The 21,536-nt window shown below is 36.3% G+C and overlaps 1 protein-coding gene across 1 annotated transcript in view; it reads left to right on the forward strand.

Moving 5' to 3' along the window:
* The window catches only part of TUSC1 (tumor suppressor candidate 1), a 71,701-nt gene extending 50,742 nt beyond the window's left edge, over positions 1 to 20,959 (forward strand). The window contains exons 2-3 of the mRNA XM_013993494.2: positions 16,789 to 16,855; positions 17,450 to 20,959. Of these exons, the coding sequence (XP_013848948.2) occupies positions 16,789 to 16,855; positions 17,450 to 18,474 (1,092 nt within the window). The 3' untranslated portion in view covers positions 18,475 to 20,959. The remainder of the gene's footprint in view (positions 1 to 16,788; positions 16,856 to 17,449) is intronic.

Below are 21,536 nucleotides of genomic sequence, written 5' to 3' on the forward strand. Positions count from 1 at the left end.
TATGCCATTCTGTTATGCCATCTCAGTGAATACAGTTAGGGAATATTTGTATGCATAGTAACCCATGTATATACATCTACATCTATTTTTTATTGTCACATTATTTATAATAAGACCAATCAGTTCCAACCCATATTTACAATTCCAGTCTAACATCACATAGTTCATTCTAGCCTCCCCCTTTCCTTATTTGGAACTCCTTTCCCTGATAGAAGCCTGGGTCTCATGACCCACAATCTGTATTTCTATAAGATACACTGACATAAGATAGTTTCAGAATCACTAATCCATACTCCAGTGAAATCATATTTACCAACTGGAATATAATATTTGCGTATACTTCTTTTATTCTTTGGGCTAACAGTCTCTTTTAAAAAAAAAAATTAAGAAGTTAATTAGTCTGTTTTTCTCTGACACCTTCAATGAGACTGTTTATTCTTTTGTAATGGGATTAGGTTCATTTGTTACTTTTGCATTCCATTTTCAGTCCTTGTCTGATATCCAGTTTGAGTTTAATAAATATGGGTTTGGTTTATGAAATATTGCTATAATTCTAAGATGCAGTGCTATACATATCGTACAATTTGCAATAACTACAATAACTAACCGCAAAGAAGCTTTTCTTCCTCCCCTTGTTTTGTAATCCACTCCCATTCTCATTGCCGCATTCTTTTCACTCTTCCCACCATCCCCATAGGTAACCCATCTCATTTGTTTCTGAATTTTATTATCTGAATTACCTTTTGCACAAATGAGCTGGTATATTGATTTTTTCTTACTTTTGTTTCCTTATGAGAGGCTGTATGCTATCTTCTTTTGTACTTCACCTTTTGCACTTAAAACTCCATCCTGAAAGTCACTCCATACCAGTTAGTACACATCTTCCTCATTTGTTTTTACAGCTGTTATGGATCACCTAACATTCTTAAGTATCTATACTTACAAACTGCTGACAATGACTAATTGTATTCCTTGATTGTGTTGACTATTTACATTCAAATTTAAATGCCACAAGACTTGCTGCCTGAATTTTTATCTCCCCCCAGGCTTCAAGAATCAGGAAAACATACATGTTTCTAACTTAATTTCATGCATATGCTCTGGCTGGTGCTTATCACTCTTTCTTCTTGTGTCTTCTTGCTTGAGCTGGCCTTTGCTTCATCTTGTGATCTCATGTTTGAACCTGAGTAATTAGATTCTGGATCTCCCATTCTCTGTTTGCCCCCAGGCACTTTTCATCAATGTTGGTTCTGCTTGGCAGCACCATAACTCCCAACTTTGTGTGTCAGTTACGCTGTAAACTCCCTGGCTATGGTGGTCTTGCTTTTATAACTAGACTTAGTCCAGCTGAGTCTAACCTAGATGACTCTATTGCAGTATTCACTCACTCTTAGCAAAATAGCTGGGATACCATCCAATTTGCAGAATAATCTGGGCTTTAAATTTTAGCACATTTTTTTGAAAAGTGGCTTACTTCCTTTTATTATATCTTTGCAATGCTTTTCCACTATTTATTTAGGATACCGTTGAAACACTTCCCTGATGAAATTCATCCATTATAATAAATGTTTTCACTTCATGGAAACCTACTGAAATGGAAAGTATTTTGAAAATAAATGAAACATAGCCTATTTTTGAAGACTATGCATGACCAGATTTAGCAAATGTTGATAGCTGGGAAATTCCTGATACTTTAACGGGAAAAGGAAAAATATATATATAGTTCTGTACTAGAAAGTTCTTAGCCTCTACATCTAACTTCATTTTTATAAATGTAGTGACTAAGATCTGATTGTTTCAAGAAGTCTAACTCATATGAAAAGCAAACTTTCCAATTATCCAAATAAACCTGCACACACAAATCAAAATGCACAAATGATATCTCTATGTTTAACTCTCTTCTCACTAAAATGTTATGAGATTCTGTTCATTCCCTCTTTCTGTTGATACACATAACAGTTTAGACATAAGAATTTGAGCCATTTGAAAAACAGGAGACAGCCATTAGAAGAAATAAGTAGAAAATACATGTAGTGAATATTTGTGATAAAACAGGCTATGTCATCATCCACATGCAGTTTGATCCTTTTTACTACTTTCTCATCTTTGGCAGAAATCAATTTGACTCTCTTTCACATCAATAGAACATCTCCTAGATGAACCCCTGAGGTAAGTCTATAAAGGGTATCTGATTTTTTCATTAATGCAAAGCTATTAAAGCCATAAATAGGGCTTAACAGCATTCAACATTCATTGCAGAAAGGCTCCTCTAGCAAAGTAGTATATAGAAACAAAAAGAACAATTTCCTATTAATTCTGGCATTTAAAGGTAGAAGGTGATCTGAAAATTTTACTATAGAAATGTAAGTTCTAAGGATGAAAATAGGCCAAATAGTGGTCATATATGAAGAATTCACTTTTTTTTTCAGATCAGGTTTAATTTTGCCTGTACTATAAATGCATACACACATATTTGTTACTCTAAAAATATACTGTGTATATTTACTTGCCACAGATGTCTGATGAGTCACTGTACAATATGTTTGGGATAGGTGAAAATGATTTGAACATCTAATGGAATAGCAACTAAAATAAATATAGTATTTTAAAATAAATTAGAGAAGTTAAACATCCTGAGACATTTTAAGGTTAGCTTTGCCTAGTTAATAAATAGGGTATTCAGCACTTTTTTTTTCTTTGCATTTCTCATTTTTTGAGAGCCTTATCTGAAACAGATCCTATAGCTTCTTCTACCAAGTAGTATCTTCTTTCTACAGGCTCTTTTTTGTTGAGAAAAAGAATATAAAAGAAGTAACAGCTTAGTGTGAAAGTGTCCAAGTTAACATGTTAACCAAATAAAAATACATAAACCTTATGTTTGGTATTAGAAACATAAACGTAAAAAGCATGGTCCTTGCCCTCACAGAATTTATAGCCTATTATTACCCAAGTAAATAAATAAATATATACATGTTATTATATACACACATGCATATTATTAAATGTATTTATTATGTGTAAATATATACATGTTATATATATAATAAGTACAGGTTGTTAAAAAGCTGTGAGGAGTATAGCATGCCAACAAGATATAGTGGGGGGAGCAGTCAACTTCCATGTGTAGAGAGTCATGAAAATTGAAGCTAGGACCTGAAGTTTGAAGAGAGACCCTAGGGAAGCTAACAGAAGAATACTCTAGATAGAGAAAAAAGCTTGTCATGTTCAGGGATCTGAAAAGAGGCCAATGTAGCTAGAGGATAGTGCAGAGAAGTTCAGGCAGAAAACAAAAAATGGGAGTTGAGATATTGGTCTTTTCAGTGACTTAAGCTCTATGGCGAAAGCAGATGGCATCTGGGAAGATGAGGATTTGTAGTCAGAGGCTGGAAGAGCAAAGCTTAAACTTTCAGAAGGATAGCAGCACTAGATAATTGTGGTTTGGGATTTGACCTAGGGAAACTGGGGCTGAAGTGGCAATATTGTGAGATTTAGCAAATGAAAAGAGGCCAGGGTGTTTAGAGAAGGTTGTTAAAGGGTCCTCATGATCTTGGAGACCAGGTTAAGTATTATAGGACACAAGACTCTTTTAACACATGGGATGTATACATTTAGTTATTATGCTAAATTCAGATTTCTGTGAGCAATCTGTCTTTATTAGTTTCTAAAGGAGCAAAACATATTCAAAACATTAAAGATGGTCTGGGAATTCCCATTGTGCTCAGTGAGTTACAAACCTGACTAGTATCCTTGAAGATGCACTTCCAATCTGATCTTGCTCTTTGGGTTAAAGGATCTGGTGGTGCCAGGAGCTGCAGCATAGGTCTCAGATGTGACTCAGATCTGGTGTTGCTGTGGGTGTGGTGTAGGCTGGCAGCTGAAGCTCTGACTCAGTCCCTAGCCCAAGAACTTCCATATGTCACAGGTGTGGCCCTAAAAGAAAAAAAAAAAATTCAGTTTTCATCACATGCAGGGAGAAATCTCTTGTACTTTGACTGAAACTGTTATTTTTACATTCAGCAACAAACAGTCCATATTGAAAGAGAAACAAATACCCCCGTCATTAAAATAATCAGAGGCAATGATTCTCAAACTTGCCTGAGTGTAAGAATCACCTCAGATGCTTGTGAAAAATGAAAATAAAAATACCTCGGGCTCATTCCAGATTCTGACTCACAGTCTTTTGGAACAATGTTTGGAAATTTTTATTTTTAATAAGTACCATAACAATTCTTAAGATTAGGAAAGACTGCTGTAGTGGAAAGACAACACTCTGTGAATGAGGAACTATGAATTCCAGGCTTATTTCTCTGCTAGCCAGCTTTTAATAAAATTGCTTAATCTTTCTTGGTCTTCAGTTTTCTTTCCTACAAAATGATTATTTTGAGGCTCATACATTAAAATTTCTAACATCAGCACTGCCACGTATGGTCTGTGGAGGAAATATTCTATATACATTAAGTTAATGGTTAAAGTCTTATAAATTGAAGTACTATTTGAAAAGTCATAGTATACATTACTCCCTAAAGATTCTTAGAAATTAATAAAATAGATTTTTCTTATTTTCAAATACTGGCAACTTTACCATATATATGTGGAAATAATCTAAGATATTTTAAAACTCTCTTCTTTTGAATCTCCTTAAAAGCTTCCATGATAATCTCTAGACCTATCCATGTTGCTGCAAATGGCATTATTCCATTCTTTTTTATAGCTGAGTAATATTCCATTGTATGTATACATACCACATCTTCTTTATCCATTTCTCTGTCAATGGACATTTAGTTTGTTTACATGTCTTGGGTGTTGTAAATAGTGTTGCATTGAACTTTGGGGTACGTGTATCTTTTCAAATTATGGTTTTCTCCAGATTTATGCCCAAGGAGTGGGATTGCTGGATCATATGGTAGTTGTATATTTAGTTTTTTAAGGGACCACCATACTGTTTTCCAGAGTGGCTTCACCAATTTACATTCCCACCAACTGTGTAGGAGGGTTCCCTTTTCTCCACACCTTCTCCAGAATTTATTATTTGTAGACTCTTTTATGATGGCCATTCTGACTGTTGTGAGGTGATACCTCATTGTAGTTTTGATTTGCATTTCTCTAATAATTAGTGATATTGAGCATATTTTACTGTGCTTTTTGCCCATCTGTCTGTCTTCTTTGAAGAAATATCTATTTAGATCTTCTGACCATTTTGATTGGAAGTTTTCCTTTTTTGGTATAAAGCTGCATGAGATGCTTGTATATTTGGGAGACAAATCCCTTGTCAATTGCTTCATTTGCAGAGATTTTCTCCATTGTGTAGGTTGTCTTTTCATTTTTTAAAATGATTTCCTTTACTGTGCAGAAGCTTTTAAGTTCATTTAGGTCCCATTTGTTTATTTCTGTCTTTATTTTCATTACTCTAGGAGGTAGATAAAAAAAGATATTGTTGCAATTTATGTCAAAGAATGCTCTGCCTATGTTTTTCTCTAGGAGTTTTACAGTGACCACCCTTATCATATTAAATAAAGTAAGAGAAAGACACAGAGAAAGACAAATATCATATGATAGCACTTATATTTGGAAACTAATAAAATAATACAAAATAACTTATTTATAAAATAGGAACAAACTCAGATTTCAAAATCAAACAGAGTTATCAAAGGAGAAACCATATATGGAGGAGAGATAAATTGGGAGGATGGGATTAACACATACACACTAATATATATAAAATAGATAACTAACAAGGACTTATTACATAGCACAAGGAGGTCTACTCAATGTTCTGTAATAACCTATATGGGAAAAAAGAACAGATATATGTATATGTATAACTGATTCACTTTGCTGTAAACCTGAAGCTAGTATGACGTTGTAAGTCAACTATACTACAATAACATTTTTAAAATTAAAAAAAAAAATCAAAATTTCTTTTCATATCAGTCTCTCAGATTTCTAAAGATGCTTATCATGGTCCATCCAGCATGTTTCCTTCAGTAAAAAAGGGATTTAAAAAAAGGAAACTGTGTTTTTTGCATTTTTTAATTTAAGAAAGAAAATACTTATCAAATACATTTATTAATTCAAATGCAAATATATATTTACTGTATATATCACATTCAGATGTATATATCTGACCGTAATCTCATTCAGAAGGATATATGGGTATGTGCAAATCAAAATTGAACTAAAAATAAAAACAAGTATAAATGATATACACTCATTAAAAGAACTTTACAGGAGTTCCCATTGTGACTTAGGGGAAACAAACGCAACTAGTTTCCATGAAGAAGCAAGTTCGATCTCTGACCCCACTCAGTAGGTTAAGGAGCTGACATTGCCTTGAACTATGGTGTAGTTTGCAGATGCAGCTCAGACCTGGCATTGCTATGGCTGTGGTGTAGGCTAGCTGCTGTAGCTCCAATTTGATACCTAGCCTGGGAAATTCCATATGTTGTACAAAAAAAAAAAAAAAGAACTTTACAAATTGAAAAAAATCATTCCATTGAAATAGCTAATCAAAAGAAAAACAATTCTGTTAAAATTGTCTTACACCTATAAAATAACTGTTTTTATAGTCAAAGAAAACCATAACAGACAGCAAAAGAAATGTATATTTTTTTTCTTTTCATGGCTTCACCTGTGGCATATGGAAGTTCCCAGGCTAAGAGCTGAATCAGAGCTACAGCTGAGACCTATGCCACAGCCACAGCAACACCAGATCAGAGTTGCCTCTGTGAACAATGCCACAGCTTGTGGCAACACAGGATCCCTAACCCACTGAGCAAGACCAGGTATTGAATCTGCATCCTTACACACTGTGTCAGATTCTTAACCAACTGAGCCACAAGGAGAACTCCTGTTTTTTAACAGTTAACATTTTATATTAAAACATGGTTTATGTTTTAGATTTAAAAGCCATGTGGTAAACACTGCTAGTAGTGTAATATAGCTCCTTAGATTTCTAGTACAGTTTTTAAAAGCTGTATATCAATGGATTGTAACCAACAATGTTTTTCCTGATTAAGTCAAACACAAAAAAATCAAATACATATACTAAGTTAGGTATTATTTTGTGAAAAGTCTTTTTAAGTTATATACTCTATTGGCACATTTTTATATACTCATATCTATAATTACATGAAGGTTTTATATAAAATAAATCTCTCACTGTGGTCAAACTATACTATATAATGTGCATTATTTACTGATACATTATAAATGACCGTTAGTTTGGGGTATTAAATAAGACCTGTGAGTACTGTGCATAAAAAAACATGTGAAGAATACAGCTCAGGCTCCATTGAAATATGAGAACTAACTCAGCTCTAATTTCTAACTCATTTCCAAGTACTCTCTCCACACAAGACCCATTAGCACCGATGCTTGGCACCAGCATCTAAATGAAGCACATACAACTGTGTTGTAAGGGAACATTAACCCTGTTCAAAATCACACTCAATGCTATGTTTATTGCCTACCTCACAGGTAGACTGAAATGTCAGTATCCCCTATTTTCTGTAAACATCTTGAAGTCAGAGACCATGAATTCTGCTCAAAAGAAAAATCAATTGATTTTCATTGGTCTGGGGAAAACTTAAGAATTTCAACTGGATTTACTAATTTCCTTTCAATCAGTAGTGATTTTTTTTAAAAAAAGAAGAATTGACTAGAACTCCTTGAATTTGGCATTCACAAGTCTTTATGGATTTGAAGAATGTATCTAGATGAAAATTGTTTGGCTTCTTTGCCATGTCTTTCCCCTGAACCTGACACATACAACCCTATATCATGTCCAGAATATAGGACAAAAAGTAAGTTGTTGGGCCTCCAGAAACAACATGGGATTTGAAGTTCTAAGAAAGAGACGTTCATTGAAGAATTGAACTGCAACTTGCCAAGGTCAGAGAGTGACATTTTCTTAAATTAATGCTATCAGAAGCTGCTGGAATATTCACAATTGTCTTATTTGAAACTGGCAGAAGATCCTGTAGAGGTCATACTGATTATGCTGGGAGTAAGTCTGAAGACTTGCCATGCATATAAGAATTTTCTCTGAATACACAGTGATACAACATATTAAAAAACCCTCATATTTGTATATTTAACAGTGCCTCTTTAGTTACTATAAAATATGTTTCTCTTTTTATGTACTTAACCTTACATATTACTTTTGGTAGTTTTTAATTAGAAGTAACACAAATCTTACTAGATGTTTCAGTTTGGTAGACATAGATTTGAATTGAACCTGGACAGTGGAAAGAGAAATGATGAAACTATAGTGAGGAAATGACAGAGGCTAAAGGAAAGAGAAAGAGAACTCATTTTCTACTTACTTTGAATATGTAATCATTTCTGAAGAGTTCATATCTAGGTGACTTCTGAACATAGGAATTGATTGGGAATTATCAAACATTTATTTGACTTTTTTCATTTGAAAATGAAAAAAGGTCACACATGAATAATATTCTGAAACCATCATAAGGATTATGATTCTAAATATTCTATTAAACATTTAATCATGTTAAAAAAAAAAGGTGGGGAAGTCAGGACAGCTCTTGTGAGACATGAAATGAGGCATCTAAGTGGGAAGTAAGAATAGAGAATCTTAAATTGTCTGTAATTTTTCTGATCATGTCTTTATCTACTGGAACTCATATTATCTCACTTAATTCACTTCTCTCCCCTTTAAGCCTTTGCAATATGGATTTTTAAAGGAAATGATCAATTCCAGTTCAACATCCCTAAAGTTTTACTGACAATAAGGATCTACAGTCATGGTTTCCAGCCCTTAGCAGCAAACCTACTGTCCATTTCCCTGAAATACAAAGCAATATTGGGAATAAGAAGTTAGAATTATACTCGCTGACACTGTAAGATTCTGGGTGAGCAGAGATCAGTGTTTTCTAACCTGGCAGAGAAAATACTGCCTGTGGGTGGCTACTAGCCCTGCCCCATCCCTGGCCAAAAAGCCTCAGTGTGGTTGCCACGAGGACCCTCGGCCCTGCTGGAGGCCATGAACTTGCCTTTTACTTTCTTGGGGAGCAGCAGTGTATATACACTAAAGCGGGAAAGAACAGATTGAAATGATAACCACCAAACTGTCACAAAATAAATTAAATTTAAGAATAAGCCAACAAACAAAGCAGACAGCATGTTCTCTGGGAGTGGAATGTGAAGCACATGTGCACTTGCAGACACTCCCCGTTGAGTCTGTTATCCCTGTTATCCGTTATCCCGTTAGCAAATGTAATGTCTGTCCTAGTCTTCATTCCATGACTTGATTCAATGACTGTTTTTCTAAATATAAATAGCCTTTTCCTTTCAGTCACATTCTGATGGGTAGCTCTGTTCTGATACCCCTTTGTCTTATCCCTAGACAGATGCCTCTTGCTTGTGAGGTAGCTGAAAACAGTTTTTTTTGTTTGTTTGTTTGTTTGTTTTTTCAAGTCAGTGCTTTTAGAGCAGACAGTCTTCCTTCTCTTGGACTTTCCCCTGAAAACTCTAAATCTCTAAGCAACAATAGGCTCAGCTGACAATCCTGTTCCAAAGACATTTAAGAGGATTTTAGAAAGATTTGGCTTTTGTTTGTTGTTTGTTGATATCTGGAATAAAGGAAGAGTATTATTTCTAGCTTTTCAAACAAACAGAGCTTGCTTTGAGAGTAGGCCTGGTGATGGGGATGCTTTCATCTCACCCCACTCATCGGATCATCCCTAATGGCACATGTGTAGCTTGCCAAATTGTGGTATGTCTCTCAGTAGCAAGTAAGCAGAGAGAAGTAAATAACCAATCATTTATCCTTTACTTGTTATAAGTAACTCAAATTACCTAGAACAAGCAAATGTATCTCTATCATGAAATAGTTCATGAGATTATGGATCTAGGGGAATATTTATCCAATGATTTATCCAAAGTTCGAATTTACAGTGCAAATAGAGAAGTATCTACTTATCTCTTTCACTTAGCTGCAGCTAAGATACTGAGTAAAAATACTCAAGCATTTAATTTAGTGCTGTCTTTGAAAGGTGAGGACTGGCCTCCACGCTTTGCTTTCTCAATTGTTTGCGAAAGAAATTGAAATTAGATCTTAGTAGGGGGAGCTCAGAGCAGTGTGTTGAAAAAGTTTTAAAGATGGAGTTCATATCTAACCTTAGTGAGGAAGAAGGTTATGGTTAGTGATATCTGCATAGGTACTGAATGGGGAGGATGTACTCGCCTTCGTGTCACTCATTTGCCATCACTTACTGCCCTATTATTGCCAACAGATTGCTTATCCATTTTATCATTCAGCTAACTATCCATCTGTCTTAGAATGGCATGTTGAATTTCAACTATATGAACTTCTGGGCTGTATGCTAGGAAACCAGAATCTATGTTCTAGCCAAAATATACTCAAGAAAAGTTGAAACCTAATATTATATGGTACCAACATCTAATGTCCTTTCTCCTCTGTGTGGCCACCTTTTAAGAGGCATAGTTTCTAGACATCTTCTTTCTAACCCATTATTCTCTTTTGAAGAACACAGTCTTCTCCCACTTCTTTCTCTTTGCTTCTATGTAATCTCATGCAAAAATTATCTCTCAGTCTGTAAATTACTGGTGAACACTGATATGGTTTCCATTTAACTGTAAAGTGGCGACTGGATTATTGCATCTTCTCAGTGTCCTCAGGGATGCTTAATTAACTCCACCTAATACATTGGCCACATTTTTGCCTGTTTCTAAGTCCTAAGAGTTTTTTGTTATTGTTGTTTTAATATATTCTAGCTGCTTCTTCATCCTTTGCCTGTTGCTCAAATTTCCCTTTAACTGCTACCTCAGGTTTCATCATGGGAAGAATTTATTGATACAGGATATGATTAGAAATGTAGACAAGGTAATTTGAGTTTTTTAAAAGATTGTTTCGGGGTTTTGTTTGTTTTTTGCTTAAGACAGCAGTTGCTTTCGGACTAGGAAAACACTGTAGAATCAGTTCCCAAAACTCATTTTTGAAAGTGCTTAGTCAACACTATAGTATTTTCTCCCAAGTTTTGCTTTACTCTAGCCTAAATTCTACTGATTAGGTCAATTGTTGTCTCTTGGTGAATCTCTCTCTAAATTAGGATATTTTCTGCATATATGATCAAACTAAGCCCTGTTTATCAATATTTGAACTCCAAAGTCCTCTTATTTTCCTAATATTTGAAAAATTAGTCTTAATAAAAATTAATTCAGTAATAACTTCATTTTTAATAATCAAGCATTTTTATAAATTAAATTAATAGCTGAAAAAAGGGAGTTCCCATTGTGGTGCAGCAGGAATGAATCCAAATAGGAACCATGAGCTTGCAGGTCCAATCCCTGGCCTCACTCAGTGAGTCTGTAGGTCACAGACGCAGCCTAGATCTGGCGTGGCTGTGGCTGTGGCTTAGGCCAGCAGCTGTAGCTCAATTAGACCCCTAGTCTGGGAATCTCCATATGCTATAGGTGTGACCCTAAAAAACAAACAAACAAACAAACAATTTGAAAAAAGAACTATTGGTCACCTCTAGATTCATTTTTTTTATTCAACAAATGTTTATTGAGCATCTATATTATCCTACAGAGAATAAGGGGATAAACAAATCAGATATGGGCTCTTTTTCTATATATCTTACAGACTGGACAGAATAGATAAAATACAGAGTCAAAATGGAACTTTGCGGAAAAATTATTAAACAAAATGTAGCCACAACTAAATTTCAGCATTCTGAAGCAAGTAAGTAGGGTGAAGGGATAGATAGCAAAGATTGTTGTCATCTAGGAAAAACTTGATGGAAAGAATATTTAACTCGAGATCTAAATGATTTTTTTTAAAGTTAAATCACACAGAGTAGAGGACGAATATGTTCCAATTAGATGGAAATGAATGATCAAAATATCCAAAGCAGGAAACAATTTGACAAGCTCTAAGAATGAAAAGAGGCTAGCAAGGGTAGAGTGTAGAAGGCAAATAACTAACAAAAATGGATGGGTCTTAAGAAGTAAGCAGGAGCCAGGGATTATTCAGGAATTTATAGGGCATGATAAGGCCATGATAAGAGTTTTGGTTTTTATTGGAAGTGTAATGGGAAGCCACTGAAGAGTCTTATGGAGAGGAACAGCATGCTCATATTTATGTTTGCAAAAAGTCACACTGGTGGCTCTATGCAGAATGGATTTGAAAGAGTAAATTTAGAGACTAGCAAAGCATCTGCTGCATAGACCAGATGGTAGATGAGAGTACTTTGGATTAATCTAATGTCAGAGGAGATGCTGAGAAAAATCAAGATTTTTTAGAGGAAGAAATGAACAACTTGAGATGCATCTAGTACCAGAGTTGGGAATGATAAGGAAGAAGAAGGAATCAAAGATAGCAGGCTTAAACCACCAGATGGATGGTGGAACTAATTGTTGAGATGGGGAAGTCTGGGAGAAAAATAGTTTAGGAGAGCAGGGCAGTGTATTAACTGTTTCATTTTGAAAATGTTGTTCGAACTACCTGTGAGACAGTCAAGAAGACATGTCAGGCGAGACTCGATGTATGAAGGTGGAACTCAGCATAGAATTTTTGGATTGAGATATAAAGTTGGAAAACACTAGCAGAGAAAAAAAATCATTATATTGAATGAAATATTTAGTGAAACTGTAGAGAAGAGAAAAGATATAGAAATCCAGCAAGATCTGAGAGTTTATAATTTTAGAGATATTATATTAGGGAATGGAAGGAAGAGCTGGGAGAATGAGTTTGAGAGGCGATGGTAAGAGAAAAATTAATTACTTTTTTTTTTTGCACCCTTCTGAAATAGCTCATGAATAACTCAGTTCTAATTGGAAGTTATCCCCAAACTCCTATTACTAACTTCAGTTATGTGTACATAACTGGAGAACTCAGAGACAGAATCATCATCTTGAGTTATATATGCTTAAGAATAAGATGGCCCTATGCGTTTAAGTTTGATGAAAAAAGTACCTTGTTTTATTGGCATGAAATCAAACACAGAGAAAATACTGGAAATGTGCAGAATGATCTCTTGAATTTTTTTTTCCATTATCAATTTCAACATGGCTCTCTGGAGGTTGATACCAATAATTAGAGCAAGAAATAGCATAAACTAATCTTCCCAGTGCTGCCCAATAGACCTTTCTGTGATAATGGGAATGCTCTATATCTGCTCAAACAATCATGATAGCCACTAAGCCACATGTGACACTACTGAGAACCTGACATGTGCCCAGTGTAATTGAGGAAATAATTTTTAAATTTTATTTAATTTTAGTTCATTTAAACTTAAATAGCCACCCATGGGAGTTTCCCTTGTGGCTCAGTGGAAACAAACCTAAGTAGTAGCCATGAGGATGCAGGTTTGATCCCTTGCTCAGTGGATTAAGGATAATCTCTTGCAGTGAGCTGTGGTATAGGTGGCAGATGCGATTCAGATCCAGTGTTGCTGTGGCTGTGGTGCAGGCTGGCAGCTGCAGCTCTGATTGGACCCTTAGCCTGGGAACTTCCATATGCTGCATTTGCAGCCCTAAAAAGCAAATAAATAATAAATAAATACCCACTCCTGGCTAGTATACAGCATAGGCTCAGACTCTAAGGAATAATGCCAATCTACAAATATGTAGCATGGAAACACTGCTTTAGAACTAACAAAGACATTTTCCACCTTATAGTCTGTTTTGAACTTGTTTTAGCCAAGTATCCTGTGTGGATACGTTTTGCTCTCAGCTATATTACTTTCTACTAATCTATAATGCTCTTGCTCTCTTTTATTAGTCTGGCTGGTGATTTTATAATATTTGAAGGAAGGAGGGTCTTTCCACCACTATAGAAAGTATCCTAATTAAGATATATAAGTCATGCTGCTTTTGTTTATGTCACAATTTTCCCTGTAGCTAGAATTAAATGATGTTGTCAAAGGGCAATGCTAGTGTTTGATGGCTTTTAATATTTTTGTCCATATCAAAAGACTAAATAAATGCAATCAATATTCTCAATTCCTAACCTTCTAGTAATTATTCCAATAAAGAGATATTCATGCTACCAAGCATCAATACAGGCTCTTCATAGCCCTAATAAATCTGCTGTCAGAAAATAAACCATGTTCAGCTAGGGCTATAGAGAGAATATTAGCAAACACCAAGCTCAGAATATGATTAGCCAAGCTTTTCAACACCTGGAGCTTACAAAATATAGATTGTTAAAACCCAAACACTTAATGAGAACTATAAAAAAATAAGAATCATATCTGCACAGGAGATGCATAAAATATTTGGGGTGGCTCCTTAAGCAAGTAACTCAAATGGAGAGTTTAAATGGCCCTGGCTATTCACAGGGATTCTTCATTCTATGAAAGTGAATCTTATACAATAACAAAAACAAAATAATAATAATATCAACAGTTAATGAGTATATCTCATTGGCTGACTCTACCTTAAAATATTTAAGAGATCCTCACAAGAACCCATGAGGTAGATTTTATTCCCATTGTACAAATGAGGAAACTGTGGCTTCAGAAGGCTGTCCAAGACCATATACTTGGGGTGAGAGTATTGTGGTGTTTATCAAATGCAGGTATGTCCAGGATGAAGGTACTGGCTCGCACAGCTTCTCAGTGGGGCTCTCTTCCTGGCTTGCACATGACTACCTTTTGACTGTGGACTCACAAGGTGGAGAGAGAGAAGGGAAGAAAGCTTTCTGATGTCTTTTCTCTTAAGGGCACTTTTCTCAACTCCAGTATTTACAAAAATGTTGGTTTAAGGCACTATATTAAGAAGCACATGGAGTTGCTTGGTGCCCTAGCAGTTAAGGATCAGGCATTGTCACTGCTATGGCTGGGGTTCAGTTACTGGTGAGGGAACTTCCCCTTGCCATGGGGGAAACCCCCCAAAAAAGAAGCACAATGATTATAACTGAATCTATTCATTCTTTTTTCTCTTACATAAGATGAGGTAAAAATTGTTGAATATTTAAGAGAATGGGCATTGAGGGTGTGTGTGTGGGGGGGAAACTACAAAACACTCCTTTAAAAAACTGAGTTGTTGTTTCAGGCTAATAGCAAAATCAAGCACTCTAAATGACTTACTTGTATTTTTCTGTTTACTCCAAATTTTGTAACATTAGTTAAGAATAGTTTTTGGTTTTAGAATTTCCTAAACACAAAGTCCAAGCAGGCAATTAAAGTTTTTATTTTTTATTTATACAACTGTCAAATTTATTATAGGAGAATTCTTATCTCTGTTTCTTGAGCAAAAGTAGCTTAAAGGACAATAAATACACTGTCAGGAAAGAGGCATCTGTGTCTTTTGAGCCTTATTTCTATTTAATAAGCAAGTAATTTTACCTTTTACAAACCCCCATTTGTAAAAGAAAGCACAAGAATTTTATGTATTTTTTCTAGTTGAGAGCTTATATAGTTTTAATATTATCTTTTTAAGGATAATTTATTCTAAATTTTATCATTCCCATAATTTTCCTCTGAAATATTTTTATTTTCATATGTTATATTATTTGTGCAATAATATTTTCCTACATAGACTGCTAACAAATAATAGTTGGCAGAAGCATTTTTACTTACTTTTGTGCTACTATATTTAGAAATGATGTAATGTTCATATTCAGGTATATAATTCTTAATATATTCTAAGTAAACCTAAAGAAATTTAAATATGAGGAATAATTTGGGCCGTGATCACTTTAGTAATTCTGTTGTCCCTAATCCTCTTTCAATTTAGGATTACATCCATTGTTTCTACCTCCTTTTGGGGAGATGGGTGGAATCTCCTTTAAGGCTAAAATGAATGTTCCATTACTAAGTACAGATAATCTTCAAGTCTATGACTGATAATTTTAGCTAGATCAATTTTCTCTGACTCCCTTGTCTTTTTTTTTTTTTTTTTCTTTTCTTTCCTCCCTTCCTTCCTTTCTTTTAATAAAATAAAGATAGTTACACGTGTCATGTGCCTGACTCAGAGTGGTAGTATTAATGAATTCTGTCTTTTGGGAGGATACAGCTATAATCAGATTAGTTACTGTGAAATACACAAAACAGACTGACAATTTTATTGGATCTTTTTCTGCTTAATCAGTTTTGCCTGCTTTTCATAAAATTTTGTATTACTTCATTAATTTACGAAGGCAAAAGAGTATTTGGTGGTGGGGTCAGGGGTGGAGAGTAAGGTATGAAGGCCTTATATAACCAGCCTCTGTGTTCCTTAGGAAACTCAGCATAGTTCACTGCAGTGGTCAGTTACAAAAATTTAGGAGATATTCTACAAAGGGAACAGAGCAGCTTTAACCTGACCAGCTGTAAAAAGAGAATGCTAGTAGATTTACTAATGTAAGAGTAGGAGGGTGGAGTCAACAAAAAATAAAAGGCAATAATACTCAATTCATAACACCCAGGGGGTGACGGGATCTTTCTTATGCAGTTTATCTCTTGCTTGTGTGGCTTATCCATCTTCTTATCTCAGGGGTCCCTAAAGCTTTTGCCTAAAACAGAAGTCATCTTTCCTTACTCAACAGAATTTTCTCCTGCATTGTCTATGTACACTACGAGGAAAAAATATCTTTTGTTCAATAAGATTTTGTCTGCGACAAAGTTTTCACCATGTACTGTTGATGGAAATTAAAAATGGTATGGTGTTTGCCTTCATAAAGCAAAATTTATATATTTTTTTGAAAATTCTGAAGTTATATTCACTAATTTTTGACTTCATGAAATGATAACGACAATTGAGAGATTGTGTTTATGGTGTTTTAGGATAAAAATTGACTAATTCTGTCTTTTCCTCTAGTTACTTTTATTTGTACTGTTCATCAAAAACCGCAAGTGTAAACCAGGTTTCTCAAATGCTCGTCTAGGTCATTCCAGTGGTTTGAGGACTTTAGCTAACCTAAAAATTACCTGAGATATTGTTACAAGTATAGATTTCTTGCTACCACCTCTCTCCCATGAGATTCTGGCACTGTTATCTTATCCTTCATTTACTTTGCAATTATCCAGTTATTGTGGAAATAGAATCCCTGAGAAGCAAAGAATGTGATTCATTCAACGACCTGTATCCATCTGTCCCCAGAAATTTTGGAATTTACTGAGTATCCAAAGTTTCTTGAATGAATGAGTGCATTTTGAGTTTCATAGGTTTTGTGAACAGGCCTGAAGAAATCAACCAATTATAGCCTTGTTTCTATAGAACTGCAAACAATTTGCCAGGTGGAACCCTAGCTGTTCACCAACTGAGAATTGCTTATATTCTTTTGAGAACTACATTTCCCATTTGAGGGCCTCCTGACAGGTGCTCAGCTCGGTTCTGTTGAATGTTTTATTAAGTTTAGAGTAAGGTTAAACCGTTGTGTTCTTTGTAAATGAACCCGTTACAGCTTTTCAACTTGCCCCATAATGCTGCCCCAGAACTTATTCTATTATTATTTGCTTTGAAACTTCCCCGTAAAAAGCAAGGTTACTGGTGGTTGCGCTGGAGACCGGGCGAGGCCGGTTGGCTCCTGCAGTGCCCTGGCCGGCACAGAAGCGCCCTGGCGGAATCCGGCAGAGGATACACGCTTTTCCCCCGCGCTGCCAAAGGGCTGAGCAGCAAAGAGGTCCCCAGGGGCATTGTGTGCAAGCCGGCCCGGAGATCGTAGGCCCGGGGGGCAGCTCCATCGGAGGAGACAAGACACGCCTCAGACCGGGCAAATTCCCGGCCTCCTCTGGCCCCGAGCCAGCAGTCGCCGCCCGCCACCTCCTCGCCTCCTCTGCTGTTGACCCAGCCGCCCCGCCGGGCCCCGAACTCGCCGGCGCCTCGGCGCTCGGCCCCTGGGCCCACGGCCCTGGCGGCGCGGTTGGGACGGGACCGATGTGGCGCATGCGTGGTGGCGCCACCAGGCGCGGGACCTGCGGCAGCGGGGGCGCCGGAGACAGCCGCGGGCAGGGCCGCCCGGGCCGCGTTTGTGGGGGTGGTGGAGGAGACGGCAGCGTGGGCTGGCGAGGCCGTGCCGGCGGCGCCCGACAGCAGCTGGAGGAGCGGTTCGCCGACTTGGCCGCGAGCCACCTGGAGGCCATCCGCGCGCGGGACGAGCGGGACCGGCAGAACGCGCGGCTGCGCGAAGAGAACGCCCGGCTGCGGCTCGAGAACCGGCGATTGAAGCGCGAGAACCGCAGCCTCTTCCGACAAGCACTGCGGCTCCCCAGCGAGGATGGCGACGGGGCGTCCGGGGAGGTGACGAGGGCGACCCTGGCGCCCGAGGAGCCCGGCACAGACCGGAGGGCGAGAGGCGGCGGCCCCGAGGATGAGCCGGGCAGCCCCAGGGCCTTGAGAGCCCGGCTTGAGAAGCTGGAGGCCATGTACCGCCGGGCCCTGCTGCAGCTGCACCTCGAACAGCGCGAGTCGCGCCCGCATGGAGACAAAGAGGAGCCGTCTCTGCTCAAACCCGACTCAGGCCTCCAATCCCCCGAGCCGCAGCCCTCGGAGCCCTGGCTGTAACCCGAGGCCTCAGCCTGTGGGGGGCGGGGCCTCACGCGGGCCCCACCTCCTCAGTTCAAGGCTCCCCCAGCCCATCTCTCGCCAGAGTCTTGCTCTCCAGCCTGCTGCCTAGCCCAGGACATTTCCCCGGGCGCTTTGAGGAGACCCTGGGAGGCTTAGAAGGGCGCAGGGCCATTCACGTGTACAGAGCACCTGTCAATGGCACCTGCTGGTTTCTGAGAAGAGAGGCCTAGCACTGGAAGGGCAAGTTTATAAAACAGCAGGAAATGGGTGCCAGTCAATACTTCCTAATGTCTGAACTTTTCTGAGTATTGTGAGAACTTGTGTGTTTTTTTCCTGTTTTGAATAATACATTTTGAATTTATTGAGTTTGTTGTTGATTCTTTAATCCTCTTAAGCCTCCAGCCATTCTCTCTTACATGGCCAACACTTTATCTTTTTTTATGAGTTGGTGTTACTTGGATATCCTATAAAGTACCATCCTTTTATGAAAAAGGTGATGTTTGCAATTTAGAAACTCCTATCTGCCCCTAGCTCTAGTCCTTATAATCTAATATATACCAATCTGTTTACCCACCACTTCCTCTTCACCCTGGGAATTTTTAAACCGCTTATAAGTAATTCTTTGAGTTGGTAAATGAATTTCGTGCATTAAAAAACAAACAAAACTTAAAGCCATCCCATGATTGTTATTTGAAGTGTGTTAAAGGTTTACACGTTCCCTTAAGAAATATATATGTATGTATATATTATACATATTTTAATATCTGAACTTGGTTATGCTTTATAAACTTTTTGCTTTATGTAACAGTGATCTTTTAAAATAATCTAAAAATTAGTCTAAATATTCTTTTTTTTTTACATTTTAGACTTGACATTAGAGTACAGCACAAAGCTACTTTGCCTAATGTTAACTAGTGTTTAAAAATTTTTAAGAAATTATGAATTATTAGTATATCAAAGCCCCAAAACAAAGCGCTTTAAGTCGCAACTGTGATTTCAACACACACACAGAGTTCTAAATGACAAATATTCTAAAATCAGTTCATCATGTTTGGCTACTAATGAAGAAGATACCATTGTCCCTGGTAAAAATCATTGGTTTAAGAGAGTATTTAAGTGGTTGAAAACACTTCAGTTTGAGAAGGAAAAAATATGTGTAGGAAGAGTTTTCGTTAACACCTAGGAAAAAAATCAGGAATTAGAGTTTTTGTTTTATTTGTGGCATGTTCTGAAAGTTTCACAGCATGTATTATAAAACAAGTTACTAGGGACAATAGTTTTGTTCTTTTTCTAATCCTGGGTATTGAAGACATTTTGCACTTTTTGCTTAAGGTAGTTGATACTTGTAAAGATTAAAATCCTCCCGATGACCAAGAAATAAGGAAAAGAAACTTGATGAGAATAAGTAGATATATGAAAAGTATTTTTGTCCCCTTTACTTCATTTTCTAGTAGTGAAAGAAAACAGTTTTTAGGGACAGTAGGAATTGAAGAATGGGAAAATTCGTATCAGCCCTACTGCTACTTAACTGTGATTTGAGGTATAAATTAGTTAATCTCTCTAAACCTTAGTTTTCTCACCATTAAAATGAGTATAACACCTAGTTAAAAATGTTATAAAAATTTTATTGAGGTACAGTATCTCAATGAGATTTATAATTCAAATTGCAAAAGTCACAAATGTATATTTTGTTGAAAATTTGCTTGCCTTCTATATTTTGCTCCTATATGTCTTTATGGGTATTTAGTAGATATGTATATTTTGAGTGAATTGACATTTAGCTCTCCTTATAAGCAAGCAGGAGAGAATTTGCTAAAGCTCTATGTAATAATACAAAAATTTTAAAACTATTTCCCAGTTATGGCAACTGGCAATTTAAGCAAAACTGGCAAAAGGAAGCAAATTAGGAGTTCCCTGGTGGCTCAGTGGGCTAAGGATCTGGTGTTGTCACTGCTGTGGCATGGGTTTGATCCCTGGCCCAGGAAGTTCTGCATGCTGAAGATGTGGCCAAAAACAAATAAATAAATAAAACAAAAAAATGAAGCAAAATATTTAATTTACCTAGTTTTAAACACCTATTGTATTAAAATAATGTATAAGTATGGTAAAAAAAATTTGCAAAGTAATGAGGCACACACATACAAATGAGGAATTCTTTTGAGCATAATTCCTGAAAACTCTTAAAAATTCTGAAACTCAAATACCAAGATGAGTTAAGGCTAATACATATTTCAACTTTGTTGAATTTCCTCACTGATAACTGATAAAGCATCGTGTAGTAATATAACAGATGTTTTATTATATCAAAATATACACCTGTTTGAGAAATAAAGTTAAATTAGAAAAGTTTGATCTAGGCTCTAGTTTGATCTGAAATAAACTAAAACAGCATATTATTATACCTTGTTACAATGACATTTTATTTTCATAACTTCACATTTGTTGTGTAATAAAAAGAGGGCTTATAATTTATAGAAATGAGCAACAAAAATATTAGCAAGCAAATTCAGTGAGGAGGATTGCATTTTTTTAATCAGATTTTTATTGCTGCTACTCACAAAAATGTATCTTTTTAGCTATAAAAAATTAAGATATAAATCAAAATAATATAAAATGAGTACTTTTATAGATCATAGAACAAGCTGTCCTTGCTAAGCTTCATGAACATTTTGAATATTTGAAGAATACTTGAAAACATTTTTGTATTATTTAGAGTCTTAGACATAGATTTGTCTTTTTATGAGTTTTGCCATGATGAAACTAATACCAAATTATTTAATAAACTAAATTATTAATATATACTAAATAATTGTTAAAAGTTTGATTTTGATTCCAATTCCAAAATACCATTTTCTATTTTGATAAAAGAAACAGATTTTTCACTGAGGATTTGTCACAAAATCTTTGTGAGTGAATGACAAAAATGATTAATATTTCTGTGGAGTGATTAATTAATCAATTATAAACTCTAATTTTTCTACTATAAACTTGTTTCCCTGATATATACCTTATTTATTTGATATAGACAGTGTATAAGTTATGTGCTGGAAATATGACCA

The sequence above is a fragment of the Sus scrofa genome, chromosome 1 (genome assembly GCF_000003025.6).
Source record: "Sus scrofa isolate TJ Tabasco breed Duroc chromosome 1, Sscrofa11.1, whole genome shotgun sequence".
NCBI classification, from domain to species: domain Eukaryota; kingdom Metazoa; phylum Chordata; class Mammalia; order Artiodactyla; family Suidae; genus Sus; species Sus scrofa.